Source organism: Rattus rattus, chromosome 11, assembly GCF_011064425.1.
Source record: "Rattus rattus isolate New Zealand chromosome 11, Rrattus_CSIRO_v1, whole genome shotgun sequence".
In the NCBI taxonomy this organism is placed as follows: Eukaryota; Metazoa; Chordata; class Mammalia; order Rodentia; family Muridae; genus Rattus; species Rattus rattus.
Genome location: NC_046164.1, coordinates 72,164,931 through 72,184,579, shown reverse-complemented (window position 1 = coordinate 72,184,579; position 19,649 = coordinate 72,164,931). Strand labels below are relative to the sequence as shown.

Here is a 19,649-nt window from a genome sequence, read left to right as displayed (position 1 = left end):
CTTTTAGAACTCATGCTTTCTTGATGCCTGTAGACCTATAATATAATTCCTGGGTACATTAATATATAAGTGAGACTAAAGAAAATCCAGTATTTACCCTAGAAAGCACCCCATCAAACAACTACATTTTATACCACCACGGGAAACAAAACAAAATAGACTTTTCACATTATCCCTAAACTAAGAGTCAAAGGTAGGGTACCCTCTCACCTGACTAATGCATTGTTCTCATCTTCTAAGTCAACATCTTGTTCTTATACAGACTTCTGCAGAACACACTGCTATAAAAAAGAAATCACTGATAGCTGGGCAGTGGTGGCATGCACCTTTAATCCCAAAACTCAGGAGAACCTCTGTGAGTTCCAGGCCAGCCTGGTCTACACAGTGAGTTCTAGGACAACAGCCAAGACTACAGAGAAACCGGTCTCAAAAAACGAACAAAAAAAAAACCCCACAGAAACAAACAAAAACCCAACCAACAATAACATTGATGACAGAAGCTCTCCCTACTACTCCTAGCCTTTCTGGCCCATAAATGCAAACCTAAAGTAGTAGATAAATTACTAAATGTTGTGTTTACTAAAAAACAAAAAACAAAAAACCTGGGGTTGGGGATTTAGCTCAGCAATAGAGCGCTTGCCTAGCGAGTGCAAGGCCCTGGGTTCGGTCCCCAGCTCCGGAAAAATAAAAGTTGTGTTTACTTCAGTAATTTGATATCCATATCTAAGAGGGAATAAATAGGATGCCTCAAATATTACTGCAGTTGTAGAACTAATACTCATTACAGTGCTGACAACACAGAATCACACAAGTTTTCTTCAAAGAGAGACAGGTTGCTCTCAATGAAATTACCAGAATGTTGAGAATTCTACCCTGACACTGCCTGAACACTATCCTAACATTACTACTAATAAATGTGCTTCAAGAAGAAGCAATCCTATTTCCATGTAAAACTCTAACCTCAATAATTAAGCTTAAAATTTGTTTTCCTTTTTTCTTTTCTTTTTTTTTTGGGGGGGGGGGATTAAAGGCATATATCACTACCACCAGTTTTTTTGTTTGTTTTGTTTTTGAGGCAGGGTTTCTCTGTGTAGCCCTGGCGGTCCTGGAACTCGCCTTGTAGACCAGGCTGTCCGAGAACTCATGGATCTGCTTGGCTGCTGCCTCTGCCATTCAAATGCTGGGATCAAAAGTGTGTGCCACTGTACCTGGTTTCTTTCTTCTTATTCAAGATGGGGCTGCTGCTAGTATTCCAAGCTGACTGTAACGTCATGGTAATCCTCCTGCTTCATCTTCTCAGGTGCCAGAATTACAGGTATGCACTACTATCTCAGCTAAACATGCTTTTCTTAACCAGATCTTTAAAGTACATTTAATTATGACAGAACTCTGTGGCTTTACTGTCAAATTGAATAATACTGGTCTGTGTGTAGTGGCTCATGCTTAAAACCCCAGCATTCCCAAGGCTAATGCAGGAAGATCATGAGTTTGAATTCAGTGTGCACTACACAGGAAAAAAAAGAACAATACTAATCTTTCTTGTTCTTTTCCTTTTGAACATCAATCAGAAATTTAATTCAAAAAGTGCTTGGAGCTGATGGCACTTGTGCCACTGTACAAGCACCAAGTGCTTTACATTTGTAAAGTTTATTCTAGCAAAGCACTTGGTAGCTTAGAATACAAGAAGATGAAGAGTTCAAGGCCAGCTTGAGCTACATGAGACTCCTTCAAAAAAAGCCAAACAAGAGCTAGGAAATTTGAAATCAAATAAGCTTGCAAATAGTTCAAAGCCATTCCCTTCATCTGATACATTCAGGGTTCACCTGCCAACGTTTTAGGCAATGAGTTTAAGTTGTGGAGCTCTTTTCAAGCACGAGAGCAGCTACATTTGGAAGGCAAAGCCTAAATACATAGTTCAAAAGCTTTTTGGAGAATGTTCATCTCAGCAATGAGGCAGATGATTTCTGTGTGTTGAAAGCCAGCCTGGTCTACATTAGTGAATTCCAGGACAGCTAGGGCGATGTAGAGAGACACTGACAACTAACATCCTATCCCAACAGAACAGACCGTGATAGGAAAGCACTCAGTCAAGAACTCATGTTGTACTTAACAATTCCCTCCCAGGCGTACCTATTCGTGCATTTAAGTAACCATTCATTCTCTCTCTCTCTCTAATTCTGAAAATGGCTACCCAACACCATCTGACACTTTACACCAACTAGGGAAAAGTAAAGGCAGTACACAAACGAGGCCGAGCTTTAGTGGGTGTCCTAGGAGGCCAGGGGCAAGGGGCCCTGCTGAAGTCCATGAGAGTGTCCACTCAGAGGATATACGGGCATGGGCTCAACTGAAGCATAATCCCACCTGCAGCTCCACGGCTTCCCCTATCTCTACCCCAAGACATTTGAGAGAGCTAGAAACCAATTCACAGTTCACTGCAACTTGTTAATCTGTTCAGAAACACTCAGCAGTCAATATGACACAGATGCAGTATCTTCACTACCTATACGACAATCAGTTTAAAAGCAGCTATACGAAGGGTTGGGGATTTAGCTCAGTGGTAGAGCGCTTGCTTAGGAAGCGCAAGGCCCTGGGTTCGGTCCCCAACTCCGGAAAAAAAAAAAAAAAAAAAAAAGAAAAGAAAAGCAGCTATACGAACCTCTAAATTCACACCCAGGCTGAAGCAAGAGGGTACCGTATAAAAAACATATCTCCAAAAAACGGTAGGTTAAAATCACTATGTAATCTTCAGCAATGAAAGATGACTGAAGGCTTGCTTTTGTGAACTTATATCCAATTTATAAGAAGAAGAAGAAAAAAAAAAAAAAAAAACAACTAAAGGTTAAAATCCAATTACTCCAGCCAGACTCCTCTTCAGGGAACTGGACTTCCAAGAAAGCATCCATACAAAAGACACTGATTCTGTGAAACATCCCAGAACTGGAGTCCTCACCTGGTCCCTGCCACCCAATCACCCAACTGTTACAGAACATCTGGGTGCAAACAAGTACTTATCTACAAATTTCACATAGGGTCTGAGACAATAGCCTTTCACCTAAAACCTACATTTAAAACCCAGTAGTCACACTTCCAAAAAACTGACCAAACGGATGCTTTACAAGACTTACTTAGTCCCCAGTGAGTCAGAGAAAAACTACCACTTTAAATGATTCCAATGAAATAGCTACACATTATTATTTCATTTGAAACAAAACTTACTTTTGTATAGCGGTGGGGGCATTTGGAGGTGGGCAGCTTCTTCAGGTCAAGGAAAGCATCTCCATTTTCTGTTTCATCCACACTTCTCTTCTCCATGGCTTCTTGGTGTACAATTTTTTTGCACCTGGAAGATAAAATTAAGCACAAAACTGTCAAACAGAACAATAAATATTCTGAAGCCCTTTGCTGCTTATAAAACTGGAACTCTGAGGGGGGAAGATCTAGTTTTGTAAAGAAAATCATCCCGAAACTATGGGATGAACCAGAACTAAATTGGAAAGAGAACCACCTTTAGTATTCAGAGTATCCATAGCATAAAGAAAGCAGAAGTGGAAGAGGCCCAACTCAGGGTACAACCTTTAATTATCCTTAATACAAAGGGAAACCAAAATAGTCGCTGCCACCCACGAGAATCGGGCTGGCGGTGGTGGTGGTGAAGTTTCCCGGAGTAGAGTAGAGGTAGGACTGGTTGGGCTGCCGATCCGGGAAGTCGGCTGCTAGAAAGTGCCTGTCACTTGTCAATGGATGGCACCAGCTGCCCCTTATTACCCCAGTGTAAGGGGCTAGGGAACCGGTCCGAGCGCACCTCTCTAAGCCGGCCACACCTGTGGCCATGTGAGGGGCGTCCGCGGCGACCGAGGGCCAGTGCGGGCCGCCTCTGAGAAACTCCTCTCCTTAAACCAACCTCTGGCCCCTCACCCAGGCCCCAGACTAGAGGCTCCTCCGGAAGAAGGGCAGGGACGGTACTCACGCAGGGAGGCGGGCCGCAGGAGCAGGGACCAAGTCCACAGGTCGGCCGCCCAGAGCCGGCGCAGGCCCGCCTGCTGCCCGCCGGCCGCCCGCGCGCCTCCGCCCTGCCGCCCCCGCGCGCGCTCTGCCGCCCGCGCTCCCGGGGCAGCGCGCCGTCCTCGCACGCAGGCCGGGGCCCCGCGCTTGCCGTACCCTTGCTCGAGCGCCCGCCGCCGGGCGGCCCCGCGCCTCGGCCGCCGCGTACCCCGCGCCCGCTCCAGGCCCGGCGTCGCTGCCCGCGGCCTGCGCTTGCGCCCCCACCCCCCTCCCGCTCGGGCTGGCTCTCCTCAGCCGCCGTAACCGCGGCCCGGCCCTCCGGCGTAGCTCTCCGCCCCCTCCCACTAATAACCCCCGTCGCGCACCGCGGGGCCCAGGCACCGCCCTCACTATGCGCAGGACCTGGGCTGTCCGCGGCGAGGCCTGCCGGAAAAGCTGCGCTGGGCGTCGCGATCCGCCGCGCTGGGTTCTCCGTGGGCCGGAAGGCAAAGGTACAATAGCCAGACGAGCACGGCGGCTACGGGAACGTGATCATGACGGGAGTTGTGGGAGCCGGCACCCGAATTCACAGGCAGCCGCTGTGGGCAACTCAAGGAAGGGCGCCGCGTTCCCACGCGTCATGAGGGGCGGAGCCAGCAGCGCGCTGTCTTCGACCCGCGCCACGCCGGCGCGAGTGGGGTGGTCTGGGTGGGTCTGTGCTGTACAGTTGCTAGCGGACACGGGGCTGGGCCACTCCTGGGGCGTTAGCAGCAGGGGTCAGTTAGGAAATCACAGCCTTGATCTGTTTGTTTACTATTGGTGTGATCTAGGGTAAAGTTCTGAACGCCCTGGCTTTTCCCTCTTTATTTGTCTACTAAAATTGTCCCTGAAGTTACTATGAAGAGCATTCGCCACAAGGACTGGCGCATTAATAAACAAGTTTGTCATAATTATTTTTGATCCCACGTGAAGGAAATTGACTAATTAAAGTAACTTTCAGTGATAATCTGAATTTTGCCTTACATTGCACGAGAAAGGAAGAGTTAAGTATCTGAGGGAAATGAGATGGCCTGGCCAGTCATCTTAGCCTTTGCCCGAGTGCCGAAACTCAAGTTGATGGAGAATACAGATACGCATATAAGTGAATAAGTTTCCCAAGAACTGCCGCTCTGGGAAAGTTACTTGTGAACAGGTCTGTAGGAGTATGCCGAGCACGGTGGGACTACCTGGAATTGATATTTGTCATGGAGGGAGGGAGACAGTTTTGTTTTGTTTTGTTTTTTTCCTTTAAAGAACAGAGAGACTGAACGTGTTGGCCTAAGCCTGTAATCTTAATTTTTCGGAGTTTGAGACCCGGAGTTGAAAGCCATGGTGAGCAGTATGGCATTTGAACATCATTTATTTATTTTTTTTTTTTAAAGATTTATTTATTTATTTATATATAAGTACACTGTAGCTGGCGGATCTCTTTACAGATGGTTTGAACATCATTGAATTTTACCTCTGGAAGATAATGAGCCATCTCTCCAGCCCGAACATCATTTATTTTACTTGGGATAATACTTTCCTTTGTTTTTGTGAGCCTTGGCAACAAAAGTAATATTTTTCTGTTTGTAATGATTAATAAAGTCTTTTTTTTTTTAAAACAAACTATCTTTTGTGAAAGGTTTTCACTATGTAACCCTGGCTGGCTTTCCCAAGTGCTGAGATTACAGGCTTGTGCTTCCGGAATGCAGACAACAGAGAAACATTTGCACTTCGGCCTGATCCTCCATTTTCATGTAGGCTGTGTAGAGTTAGGAAATGTATTTATCTTTAGCTTAGTTTGGGAGACGGAAATAGCAGTAGTGAAGATTAAATTTGTCAATGAGGGGGTAAGCCCTATATGACATGGATAATGCTTCTTTAAAAAAATTAATATTTCCTGTGCAAAGACAAATTGTAGGGAATCAACACTGGTTGCTTTTCTTAAAAGCCATGTTTTCTAGGCTGAAGGTGTAGCTCAAGGATAAGAATGCATTCTTGATCCTTAGCACCACAGACAGAACAAAAACAACCTTGGATCTTGATTCTTAACGCTGAAATAGGGCTAATCCTCTCATTATGGAGTACAGAAGGTAACCACGCCCAGGTGCTGAGTTAGCGACTCAAGCTCAGGCTTGCTTGGTGCCAGGACTCTACCTCAGTCATACAGTATTGGGAGTCAGGCCGGCTAATAAGTGCTGACCAAGTACTCTTTTTTTTTTTTCCCCGGAGCTGGGGACCGAACCCAGGGCCTTGCGCTTCCTAGGCAAGCGCTCTACCACTGAGCTAAATCCCCAACCCCCCAAGTACTCTTAAAAACTGAGTGAGCGACATTTCTAGCCCAGGAAATTCTTCTTTTGAAGTTATTCAAGAGTTACTTAGTGAAGTCTGAGTATATTTAACCAACCTAGACGTCTGTCTCCTCTGTCTGAAAGGGATCAAAGTTCCACTCTTCTGACTTGTAGAAAATAAGAGGTAACATTAAAATGGACTGGGCCTGGACGGAGCAGCACAAGCCTGGAATGGAAGCATATCTGAGCTCCAGTATAGCCTGGTCTACATCACGAGTTCTAGGCCAGTCAGGGCTACATAGAGAGATCCTGTCTCAAAAAAAATGAAAGGTGGGGCTGGTAGAAATGGCCCAACAGTTAAGAGCGCAGGCCACTCTGGCAGAGGATCCAGGCTTGATTCCAAGCACCGATATGATTCCACGTGTAACAACTCCAGTTCTCGGAGAAACTCCTGACCTTGGAAGACACTAGGTATGCAAGTAGTGCACTAGCTCGATTTAGGTAAATCACTGATGCACATAAATTTTTAAAAAAATTAAAAATAAAAAATAAACAAAAAATGGGCTGAAGATATAGCTCAGTGGTAGACTGCAAGCTTAGTATGTACAAGGTCCTCAGATCCCTGGCAGCCACTATAAAACAAAGACAAAACAAGCCATACCCAGAACCAGAGGATTAAGACAGTGTTTTGCTCTCAGATTTATAAATTGGGCAGGTAGCAACAGCTGTTCTCTGATTTGTTCATCACCTTAAGGACCAGGAACTAAGACCCCTTAAAGGATCCCTTATGCACATACATGGGAAGGGGAGGTTCTGTCAGCTGTAGGTATGGAGCTTGGGAACAAACATATCCTTTTTTTATAAAAAAAAAATGTGTGTGTGTGTGTGTGTTTGCATACATTGTGTGTATGTATGTACATGCCTGGTGCCCTCAGATGTCAGAAGATGACTCATCTGGAACTGGAGTTACAGATAGAATCAACATGTGGGTGCTGGGAACTACACACGAGTCCTCTGCAAGAACAGTGTAACAGGGGGAGCCATCTCTCCGAGTCCATCTTCATCATGCATGTGCACCACATGTGTGCCTGGTGCCCTCAGAGGTTAAGGAGGGTAGCAGGTCCCCTGGAACTGGAGTTACAGATAGATTTTTTTTTTTTTTTTTGGTTCTTTTTTTCAGAGCTGGGGACCGAACCCAGGGCCTTGTGCTTCCTAGGCAAGCGCTCTACCACTGAGCTAAATCCCCAACCCCACAGATAGATTTCGAGCCACCATGTGGGTGCTGGGAATTGAACTTGGGTTCTCTGGAAGAACAAGTGTTCTTAACTGCAGGATATTCGATCGCACCGTGAGCCCTGAGATTGGGTTATTTACTGGGGAAAAAAATGTTTTCAGTTGTGTGGTTCAGCCTTAGTACACACCTTTATCCAAGAACGTTCTGCTTGAATATTGTAAATAGGATTAAATAAAATCAATCATAGGTCAAGAGGTGGAGCAGGCAACCGGTTGACAAGAAGTGAACATAGAATTATTAAGAAAAAAAAATTAAGAGGTAGTCCAGAAGCCAGAGAGGGAGAGAGAGAGACGCACAGGAAGTAAAAGGGAGGAACATTGAGTTTGAAGTGTTTTTCTTTGAGATGGTGAGAGAGGAGATTCCTGGTGGGAAGTATGCTGAGGAGGAAGGTCAGCTGGGTAGCTGGGTGCTTTCTCTGCCTCTCTAGCAGGCCTTCACCCCAGCATCTAGATCCCAAGTCTTCACTGGTAAAATCAAATGATGGAGATTTTGTTAAAAATAACCAGCACTCCAGCTCTTAATATGGCCTGAGAATATACATGACTAAAAACTGAACCCAACGTCTTGTATACACTAGGAAGGTGCTCTGTCATGCATGCTAGCCCTGCATTGCCTTTTTCTAACCTGCCCTGAAGTCAGTTTTACTTTCGCTATATCCCACATTCTGTGTTTTATAAAGGACTCAGAAAGTGTATTCTGTAAAAGAGGACAAGCCTTTTTAATATGGGAGAAATATCAACTTGTGTGTTAAAAGCCCCGCATATGTAATGACAGTGCCTAAGAAACTGTTGCTACCACGGTTGATAACTAGAGCTAATTTCCTGAGCCCTCTTGTCCATTCTAGTTTGGGCCTACTCTCTATTGGGGACTTCTCTAATGGATTGTAGAACTGTGGCCTCTCCTCTTTTCATTCTTTTTTTTTTTTTAAAGAATTATTTTATGTATATGAATACATTGTAGTTGTGTTCATACACACCAGAGGAGGCATCAGATCCTTACAGATGGTTGTGAGCCACCATGTGGTTGCTGGGAATTGAACTCAGGACCTCTGAAAGAGCAGTCAGTGCTCTAAACCGCTGAGCCATCCCAACTGCCCCCATTCTTAAAGGCGTTTTCTTACTTTGTGAAAAAGAGGGGGCTGGAGAGATGGCTCAGAGGTTAAGAGCACTGTCTGCTCATCCAGAGGTCATGAGTTCAATCCCCAGCAACCACATAGTGGCTCACAACCATCTATAATGAGATCTGGTGCCCTCTTCTGGCCTGTATGTGTACACACAGGTGCAACACTGTATACATAATAAAAGAAAAAAGAAAAGAAAAAGAGGACAGTTACTACTTAGGATTAAGGGCAAACTTTACTAAGGAGGGGCACCTGTAAACTCCTTTCACCTCTATGGGAAGCTAGGCACTTGCCAAGCCTTGCGGCTTCTCTATTTTGTAACCCTAGTGAACCAGGCTGGCCTTGAACTTACAAAGATCCACCTGTGTCTTCCTCCTGAGTGCTGAGATTAAAGATATTTACCACCCTCTTCTCTTGATTCCATCTTTGAAACCGTGGTGTTGGAGGGGTCAGTCACCAATATGCAGCTCTTCGTCTGTGCCCAGGAACTACACCCCCTGTACACACCTTCAAAGTGACTGGCCAGGAAATCAAAGTCCACGTGGCCTCCCTGGAAGGCCTTCTCCCCGAAGATCAAGTCGTGCTTCAGGCAGGCTCGCTCTGGAGGAGGATGACACCTGGGCCAGCGTGGTGTGGAGCCCCTGACTACTCTGGAAGTAGCTGGCCACATGGTGGGAGGCAAAGCTCATGGTTCCCTGGCTTGTACTGGGAGAGTGAGAGATCAAATTCCCAAGATGGTCAAACAGGAGGAGACAGGCCAGACTAGGCGGCGAATGCGGTACAAACGTTGCTCTATCAATGCTGTGCCCATCTTTGGCAAGAAGGGCTCCGATGCTCGTTCCTAAGTCCCGTTGTGAGCCTGGCACTCTAATAAGCCACTTTGCCCAGAAAAAAAAAATATTCAGCACTAGGTCTAGTTACAACTTCGGTTTTATACAAAGGAAATACTTCATGAAGTGCTAGATACCAAGAAGGCTGCACTATTATTACCATATGTGGTGGTTTGAATGAAAGTGGCCCCCACAGGCTTAGCCCCCCATTGTTGGAACTGGTTTGGAAGGACTAGGAGCTGTGCCCTTGTTGGAGGAGGTCCGTCACTGGGGCTAGGTTTTGAGGTTTCAAAAGGCTGGCATCTTCTACAGTATGCCCTCTCTGCCTGCTGCTTTGCAGATCAAGATGTGAGATCAGTTCCAGTGCCATGCCTGCCTGCTGCCTTGCTCCCCACGTGGTGACTTCCTATCCCTCTAGAACTTAAAACCCCAAATAAACCCTTCCTTTTATAAGTTTCCTTGGTCGTGGTGTTTTTAATCCAAACTGGTAGGAATAAGAGTCCCAAGCAGCAACCTGTTGAGTGGAGGACCAGGGAAGGAAGAGAGATAAAGACAAAAGTACAGCTGTGACCAGGAGGTCTTATGCTAAGCAAGTTTGTTACGAAGTGCAGTGTCATATATAGTATAGGTGGGGGTTGGGGTGGGGAACAGCCAAGGTTAGCAGAGAGCTCAGTCACACATGTTGGCGGAGAACACAGGATACGTCAGGCATAACTGCCTAAAGACTGATAACCACAGCACTGAGGGGCGGGGTTAGGTGGTGGTGGTGGTGGGAGTTGAGTCCCCAGAAACCACAATCTTGATTCCTCTGAGGCAACAGACAAGTCTTGCAAGTCTGTTCCCGGATAGAAACAGAAAACTAAAGTTTCCTTTGTCCTTTCATCAGGGCCTCTAAGGACGTCTTGGATAGGTCTGTCTCTCCAGAGTCATCATCGCAATAGGAAAGTAGCCCACCCTATTATTTTTCTTCCTAGTAGGACTGATTTTCCTGTATCTGACACGGAAATACTGCTGATCTCTATCTCAGTTTGTCAGAGCTGAGGCTGATGAATGCATACAGTGCGAAGACAGCATCTGCAAATCAGTTGAAATCCAGAGAGTGTGCTTAGGGTGGAGAGAGTGCTCAGCACTGACTGCCCTTGCGGTGACTCAGGCTTGATTCTCAGCACCTACAGGTCAGAATCACCTCCAACTCCAGCCCCAGGGGAGTCAATGCCTTGGGTTTCCAGGGCACCTGCACTCATAGTTACATTCCCCCACCAGACACTTGTACACATACACATAATTTCTTATCCCGGATATAGCAAACATATAACTTATGTGAAGCTACTTGTAAGACTAGTTTATAGTAAATTAAAAATAGTTCTAGTATTTTGACTATGAAATTAATCTAAAAAAAAAAAAAGAAATTAATCTAATTACCTTAGCAATACTTGGAAGTTGTAGCTTCAGGTAAGAGTTATACCCCAAAGGTTGGTTTTCTCTATATACTTTATTTTGTATACTCTATAACTTTATTTTATTTTATTTATTTATTTATTTATTTATTTATTTAGGTTCTTCTGAGACAAGGTCTTGTTTTGTAGCATTGGCTAACCTGGAATTCCCTATGTAGAGGAGGCTAGCCTGAAACTTCATATTCACCTGCTTCTGCCTCTCCAGTAGTGAGACTAAAGGTATGTGCCACCACACCTGACTCCAATAATTTTGTTGTTTTTTGGGTTTGGAGACGGGGTTTCTCTGTAGCCCTAGCTGTCCTGGAACTCACTCTGAGGAGCAGGCTAATCTTAAACTCAACAGAGATTCACATGCCTCTGCAACGCACCCCACAACACCGGCCATGCCTTTCTTTTGTTTTGTTTTTTGTTTTTTTTTTTTTTGGTTCTTTTTTTTTTGGAGCTGGGGACCGAACCCAGGGCCTTGCGCTTCCTAGGCAAGCGCTGTACCACTGAGCTAAATCCCCAACCCCCTTTCTTTTGTTTTTGAGACAATCTTTCCAAATTTCTGACAGTGATCTTTTTTTTTTTTTTTTTTTTTTTTTGAGTACACTGTAGCTGTCTTCAGACACACCAGAAGAGGGCATCTGATCCCATTACAGATGGTTGTGAGCCACCACGTGGTTGCTGGATGTGGTTGCTGGGAATTGAACTCAGAACCTCAGGAAGAGCAGTCAGTGCTCTTAACCGCTGAGCCATCTCTCCAGCCCGTCAGTGATCTTAAAATTAGTGATTTCCCCCCATGACTCAGCCTCAGTAGCTAGTACAGGCATGCACCAGCAGGCCAGATTTTTTTTAAATTACCTTTATTTTTTGTGTGCATATCCATGGCTTGTTGCTAGAGGTCAGAGAATTACTTATGAGAGTGAGTCCTCTTTTGCCATTGGGATCCGGGAGACTGAGCTCAGGTCCTGTGCTTCAGAGACAGGTACCTTTACCTGCTGGGCCATCTTGTCATTTCAGCAGACTGGATTTAAACACTATTTCCTTGCCCATTCTGAGTCTCATTCCAGCCCAGGCAGTACTGAAATTCATTCAATAGGCCAGTTGTCTTTAACCTGCAGGGATCCCCCTGCCTTAGCCTCCCACAGATGATTGCCATAAATGACTGCTTTTAAATCTTTGAATTACAAAATCACCCTTTGTAAAAGGACAAAACCCGTATTTCTTGGGCTTACTCTTTTTAAAATTTTGAGTATGAGTGTTTTGCCTGTACATAGGTCCAAAGAGAGCGCGACTTGGAGTCACAGCCGTTTAAGAGCCACCATGTGGGTATTGGGAGTCTGGATGAGTGAAAAGTGCTTTTAACTTCTGAGTCATATCTCTTGCCCCTTGGTTTTCGTCTTCAGACACCCACCCACTAGTTTTCAATGTTCTTAGAATGAAACTTCATATTTTTTTCTGGAAGCTGTGTTTTTAAAGATTCGGCTAATTGGCCTGTTTGATGCGGAGATTACCGACGTGCGCCACCACGCAATGAGGAGAGACACTTTTCGGTCTCACACCGGTCGGGTGCAGGAGTTGTAACTGGAGACCCGCTTCTAAGAAGCGCCGATACTTCCGGCCAAGAAAACCGTAGGAAGCGGAGCCTCTGTTTCCCGGAAGGCAGCGCGCTCTAAACGCGACAGAACAGCTTCCGGCGCGGGCCGCGTTGCTGTGGAGACGGGGGCGGGGCCGCAGGCGCAGGGCGCGAAACCCCAGACTGCGGGCCTTTGCTACAACCTCTCTGGGGTCTGCTGAGGAGTCACCTCTCTCAGGTACGAGGCTGGGCCCAGCCCCCCCAGCCTTTGACTGGCTCGTCCTCCTGCTTTGAAGCTGGCAGAGGGCGGGTGCCTTAGAGCTTTGTCCTGTGACGGCTCAGCCGGAGCTTCCGCTTTCTTCTGTAGACGTGCAGGAGGTGCTGACTACCCAGAAGGCTCTGGTCCCTGCGTGGAAGTGCGAGCAGAGCGTGCGTAGGGTCGCTCGCAGTCTTGGCTGCACTCGCGCTGTTTCTTCAGGGTCTATACGTCCTCCTTCCCCTGGTGGAGAGCTCCCCTGGGTGATTCTCCCGCCTGTGCTATGCTTACTATCCTGCGCAGATGCACGTCCGATTAAGGGGTGTGGCGGGGCATAAGGCTCTTTGCGTACACTGATCTCTAGTGACCGAGCAGAGAGCTGAACCCACGTTGCATTTGCACCATGAAACCTCTTCTGGTGTAGTTCCTGAAGGTGTATAGAGGTTTGAACGCTAGTGGAAGCTTTGCCACCTATTAGCTGATGGCCTTGAGCATCAGCCTGGAAAATGACAAAAAGCACCAGCTGAGGTGGCTGTTGTCAAAGTGAGTCGTTCATGAAAAGTGTTTCGGAAAAACGCGTGGAACCTGTGCTATGTCCTCTTAATTGTAGTCCGCGAGCCTTAGATTTTGTGGTAATTATCAAGTAATTTCAAATTATCGTGGTTTAAAAAGTTAATATTAAATATTTTTAAAGGAAAGATTGTGTATTAAAGGAGCCAGAGAGATGGCTCAATGCTTAAGAAACCCTTACTCCGGTTGGGGATTTAGCTCAGTGGTAGAGTGCTTGCCTAGCAAGCACAAGGCCCTGGGTTCGGTCCCCAGCTCCGAAAACAAACAAACAAAAACCCCTCACTCCTTTTTGAGGGAATACCAGATGGAATCCCAGCATCCACATCTGGTGACTAACAACACACTTGTAATTGCCTGTCTGGTGTCCTGGAGGCTTTGGACATCTCTGTAGCACAAGGTAGCTCACACTAGCCTCATAACACAGACTAACTTCCAATTCATGATTATTTAAAGACATTTAAAAAAAAAAGATTTATGTGTGTGACTGTGTAACTTGTGCATGCCTGTTCCCCTCAGAGACCAAAATGGAGAGGTCAGAAGAGGGCATCAGATCCCCAGAACTGGAGTTACATGTGATTGTAAGCCACTACTGGGTCCTGGGACTTGAATCTGGGTACTTTGGGAAAGCAGTCAGCTGTTGCATTGTTCTCAACAGCTGAACCATCACTTCATCCCCCCATGCCCCAAACCCACAAAGATTTACTTTTATTATTTGCAGTTAGGTGTCCGTAGGGGTACACGTGCTTATGCGTAGAGGGGCCCTTGGAGCCATGGGTGTTAGACCCCTTATTGGATCCCTTGGAACTGTAGTTACAGGTGGTCGTAAGCCATCCAATTGGGGTAGTAGGATATCATGTACTGTTAACTGCTGAGGTATTTCTTCAGTCCCGATCTCAGCTTTTCAAACTGTAGGTCACGACTCCATATGGAACGAGTCTTGAAAAATTTGACAAGAGTAAAGGCTTCCAAACATGTGGCTGAAACGAATTAAAAAAAATCACATGTCATGAATCTGAGGTGTTTGGGCCATCACTCGTCTGTGCTGTGCCATGTGACCTTGTTTATGGTGTTCTTGCTTCTGACACAAACGTGGTCTCAGTATGAAAGCAGTCACATCAGCACAGGGCAACAAACGAGGCTGTTTGTGATCAAGTTATGTACTGCAGTATTTTTCCCTTTTTTTTTTTTAAGTTGGAAACTCTCTTTATGTAGCTTGCTTTATGTATTTATTTAGTCAAAGTTTCTCTGTGCTTCTTTAATTCAAGCATTTAGAGGCTGAGGAAGGCAGATCTCTGTGTGTTTGAGGCCAGCTTGGTAAACATAGTGAGCTCCAGGACAGTCAGAGCTACTTAGGGAGATCCTATCTCAACCATCAAAAACAAAACAAAGCACCAAGCATGTATACAGGACTGAAATCATAATATATGGACCCCTGTGACTGGCTTATTTTATTCTCTGTGAAATTCTTGTGGCTAACCCATATTTAAGCATGAAGTGTATACTATTGTATTTACTATTTTTTTCCTCAGGGTATCACTATGTAGCCCTGGCTGTCCTGGAATCACAGGGTGGTCTTGAGTTCACAGAGACTTGCCTGCCTCTGCCTCACAGGAGCTAATGATGACGGTATGAGTCATCACGCTCTGCCCTGAACATTCTTGTATAAGCCTGTGCGTAGACGTAGTTTTCTTCAGTACGTATGTGACTAGTAGTGGAATTTCTGGGTCAGTTTGTTCTTTATTAAACCTCTTAGGAGGTCCATCCATGTGTGCAACTGAAAGCCAGTGTCTCTAGCAAGCTTGGGGGTGTTTTGGGCTATCTTTGTAATTAACATTCTATATATTTTCCTGGATGGTGGTAGTGCATGCCTTCAGTCCCACCACATGGGAAGCAGAGGTAGGCAGATCCTTGAATTCAGTGCCAGCCTAGTCTACACAGTGAGTACCAAGACAGCCAAGGCTACACAAAGAAACCCTGTCTTGAAAAACCAAAATCAGAAAAAGAAAAGGAATAATAAAACCAAAACAGCCACAACAAAAACTTATGTCTATTTCAACCTATAAGCTATTTCAACCTAGAACCTTGTTGAGAACAAACCCATCTCCTAACCTTTTAGGACTTTTTAGTTTCCTCTGTGAGGTTCCAAAATTTGTTTGTTTTGAGGCAGGGCTTTGATATATAAGACCGTGTTGGCTTCGAATTTGCAGTGATTTGTGGGTAGAGACATGGCTCAGCAGTTTACAACCCTTGTTTTTCTTGTCAGGGACCCAGGTTTACCAACTAGCATGCACGTGGTGCCCATAACTCCAGCTCCAGGGGATCTGATACCCCGTTTTGACCTCATGCATACGGCAAAGCACTCCTATACATACACAGAACACATAAATCTTTTCTTTTTTCTTTTTCTTTTTTTTTTTTTAAGATTTATTTACTTATACAGAGACACATCAGAAGAGGGCATCAGATCTCATTACAGATGGTTGTGAGCCACCATGTGGTTGCTGGGAATTGAACTCAGGACCTCTGGCAGAGCAGTCAGTGCTCTTAACAGTTGAGCCATCTCTCCAGCCCCAGAATGTATAAATCTTAAAGAAAGAGAAGAACTTGCACAGATCCTCCTGTCTCTGGGATTACAGGTGTGTGGCACCATGCCTAGTTTTATTCAGGGCTGATGACTGAACCTAGAGTTCCTCTTGTGGTAGGAAAGCACAGTTAAACCATCTCCAGCCTAAATTCAGGTTTAATATCAGTAAAAACTTCACCTTGCAAGCATGAGATCTTTAACGGTTAATTTGATACTTGTTTTCATTGAATTATGTGGCCTTAATTATGATGGTGACATGTGTTTTATAGAGTAAGTGTATCACAGTCTTTCTGCCTCCCAAGTGCTGGGATTAAAGGCATGTGCCACTACACCTGGCTAGAAGTAACTTTTTAATAATACAAATTAGAAAGAATAAAGTAAGTGTCTTGGCTACTTTTAAGTGAGTTGGATACAAGGTAAAGAGTTATGTGAAGGGTGGGACTCTTACCTGAAAATATGCCTATATAAGGCCCAGCTGTAGGGCATTTTCTTAGTTAGGGATTGATCAGGGAGGGCCCAGCCCACTGTGGGTGGTGTCAACCTTGGCTGGTGGTCCTGGGTTTATAAGAAAGAAGGCTGAGTAAGCCACAGAGGCTAAGTCCGAATCTCTCCATGGCCTCTACATCAGCTCCTGCCTCCAGGTTCTTGCCCTGTTTGAGTTCCCTCCTTTATTTCCTTCGATGATAAACTGTGATATTGTTGGGGTTCAGGAATCTCCCCACAAACCATACGAACACCAATCTCAGTCAGACAGGGATAGTTTATTGAGCACAGGCCCCAGGACTGGTCAACCAGGGCCGTGGTCCAGATTTGGGAACTGAATCATGACATTGAGTTAGGATCTTATAGGATCTTTTTTTTTTTTTTCCAGAGCTGGGGACTGAACCCAGGGCCTTGCGCTTGCTAGGCAAGTGCTCTACCACTGAGCTAAATCCCCAACCCTCTATAGGATCTTATAGAGTTAACCCCTATAGGGTTTTAAATTCCAAAATCCACAAACATTTGTGTCAAGTTGTTTCATCAATCAGGATTTAGGGATAGGGGATTTCCTTAGCAACATGTCTTTGTTGTACACTTACCCTGCTCCCAATGGTTGAGGTATTCAACTGTGACCCGGGACATGCTTTATCTAATATTCATGTCCTAACTTGTCTACCAGAACGGAACTTGTTGAATATTCACGTCTTAACTTACCAACCAGGATGTCAGTTACCCATGTGCATGTCTCTTTCTGCTGAGTAGGATGTCAGTTCCCAGGGAGGTCTTGGAAATTTAAACTTATTAGACCACTACTCAAAATGGAAGTCTTGGGCTGAGAGATGGCTCAGCGGTTAAGAGCACTGACTACTCTTCCAGAGGTCCTGAGTTCAATTCCCAGCAACCACATGGTGGCTCACAACCATCTGTAATGGGATCTGATGCCTCTTCTGGTGTATCTGAAGACAGCTAGCAGTGTACTTATATATAATAAATGAATAAATCTTTAAAAAAAAAAATGGAAAAAAAAAAAAAATGGAAGTCTTATTTCAAATAGTTTGTTCTTATATTGGTGCAGGTGTCTCTCTTATGTTGGGGTCCATCCCAGGAGCAGCGTATACCATAAAAGCTTATACATAGGTTCAGGAAGCACCGTTGGGCTGTTGGTTCGGGTCCAAGCTTGTGGATAACTATACAAAACAGTTCTACTGACTTCTATCATGACATTATGGAGGTCCTAACATTATGGAGGTATAAACCAAATAGACCCTCTCCTTCCCAAGTTGCTTTCGTCATGGTGTTTCATCACAGCAATGGAAACCTTACCAAGGACAGAGAGAGGGACCTCCATGTTTGGTTAGTATTGAATTAAGCAGTAGAGGAGCAGGGACCTCAGCTCCAGAGCAGGCAGCCAGCTGTTCAGAAGTGTGGACCTCTGGAATGTGCAAGCAACTTACTCTATTTTATCTCCTTCTTGCAGTTATAAGAGGAGGATAAAAGGCTCTGGTTCATCAATAATCTAGTCACAGAAATAACATATCAACCATTGGGTGAGTGTCCATCAACAGGAATTACAGAGAATGGAGAAGAAGATTGGCTTCAGGTATGTGATGGAAATGACAGCTGAGGTTAATGGTTCAATTTCTGGAATCTCAGGCATGTGGCACCTTACCTGGGAAAGTGTGAAACTCAATGCTCTGTTAAAAGTATGGGTTTTCGGGCTGGGGATTTAGCTCAGTGGTAGAGCGCTTGCCTAGCAAGCACAAGGCCCTGGGTTCGGTCCCCAGCTCCGAAAAAAAAAAAAAGAAAAAAAAAAGAAAAGTATGGGTTTTCAGCCCAGGAGGTGGTGCTGCACATGTTTAATGCCAGCACTCAGGAGACAGCAACAAGCAGATCTCTGAGTTCATAGCTAGTGTGGTCTACAGAGTGAGTTCCAGGACAACTAGGGCTGCACAGAGACATCTATAAAGGGCTTCTGTATTTATATAAATAAAATAAATGTATCTTTAAAAAATTATTTATTTTATGTATGTAGCTGTCTTCAGACACAGCAGAAGAGGGCATCAGATCTCATTACAGATGGTTGTGAGCCACCATGTGGTTGCTGGGAATTGAACTCAGGACCTCTGAAGAGCAGTCAGTGCTCTTAACCGCTGAGCCATCTCTCCAGCCTCTCCCTCAGACTTTTATATAAAAACATTATTACTATTATTATTTATTTTGGTTTCAAGACAGAGTTTCTCTTTATAGCCCTGGCTGTCCTGGAACTCACTGTGTAGGCTAGGCTGGCCTTGAACTTAGAGATCTACCTGCCTCAGCCTCCTGAGTTCGGAGGTTTAAGGTGTGCCACCACCACCCAGCTAAAATTTTTATTTTTATGTGTCTAGGTGTTTCACCTGCATATGTGTGTGTACCAGTGCATGTCTGGGACTTTTAGAGGGCAGCGATCTCAGATCCTCTAACCTGAGTTACAAATGGTTTTGAGCTGCCATGTATGTGGCTGCTGGGAATGTAACCCATGTCTTCTGGGTTTATACTTAGGAACTTATTTGTACTGTATAAATGATCCCCTTTACAATAGAATAAAAACTAACTAAAGAACATACTAGACCCGCTTGGTAGTGGCGGTGCACACCTTTAACCTTAGTACTCAGGAGGCAGAGGCAGGTGGATCTCTGTGTGTTCTAGGCCAGCCTGGTCTTCAGAGTGAGTTCCAGGACAGACAACCAGGGTTGCACAGAGAACCCTGTCTCTAAAACCAAAAAGAGCATACTAGGCCTGAAGACCATACTAGGCCTGAAGACCCCACTTGCAGTTCTCTGCCTCCCACCTTAGAGCTGACTCTGGAGTGCTGGCTGCTGCTGGTCATGCTGCTTTCTGTCTGGGGCATAGTCAGTGTTTCTCCATGGGTGTAACAGTGTAGCTTTGTTCAATGTTACAATGTAGTTATATTGTATGGAAAAACTTTCTCTTTCTCCTTTCCTCTCTGCTTGCTCAAATAAGGTCTTTTAGGGATGGCGTGGTTAAGAAACCTTGTTCTCCAAAGGCACTACCCCTCAAAAAGTCTTCTGCCTTCTCTGGGATCCAGAGGGAGTTAACTAGAAGCTGCCACTCCTCGTACTATCAATCCTCACAAAGTTGGACTCCACACAGATTACGAGAACTGCGCGTCAGGTGAGACTTTTCATTTGTTTTCCCTTCAAG

The 19,649-nt window shown here is 45.1% G+C and overlaps 2 protein-coding genes and 1 pseudogene across 2 annotated transcripts in view; 2 read left to right on the top strand and 1 right to left on the bottom strand.

Annotated features, from left to right (window-relative positions):
• The window catches only part of Eif4enif1 (eukaryotic translation initiation factor 4E nuclear import factor 1), a 39,916-nt gene extending 35,983 nt beyond the window's left edge, over positions 1-3,933 (bottom strand). Inside the window, exons 1-2 of the mRNA XM_032916114.1 lie at positions 3,806-3,933; positions 3,220-3,343 (exon numbers count right to left, since the gene is read on the bottom strand). Coding sequence (XP_032772005.1) covers positions 3,220-3,343; positions 3,806-3,834 — 153 coding nt within the window. The 5' untranslated portion in view covers positions 3,835-3,933. The remainder of the gene's footprint in view (positions 1-3,219; positions 3,344-3,805) is intronic.
• Positions 3,934-9,174: 5,241 nt separating this feature from the next.
• On the top strand, positions 9,175-9,830 carry LOC116912891 (annotated as a pseudogene).
• Positions 9,831-11,930: 2,100 nt separating this feature from the next.
• Sfi1 (SFI1 centrin binding protein) overlaps positions 11,931-19,649 on the top strand; it is a 64,210-nt gene continuing 56,491 nt past the window's right edge. Inside the window, exons 1-3 of the mRNA XM_032915932.1 lie at positions 11,931-12,796; positions 17,926-18,048; positions 19,449-19,619. Coding sequence (XP_032771823.1) covers positions 18,026-18,048; positions 19,449-19,619 — 194 coding nt within the window. The 5' untranslated portion in view covers positions 11,931-12,796; positions 17,926-18,025. The remainder of the gene's footprint in view (positions 12,797-17,925; positions 18,049-19,448; positions 19,620-19,649) is intronic.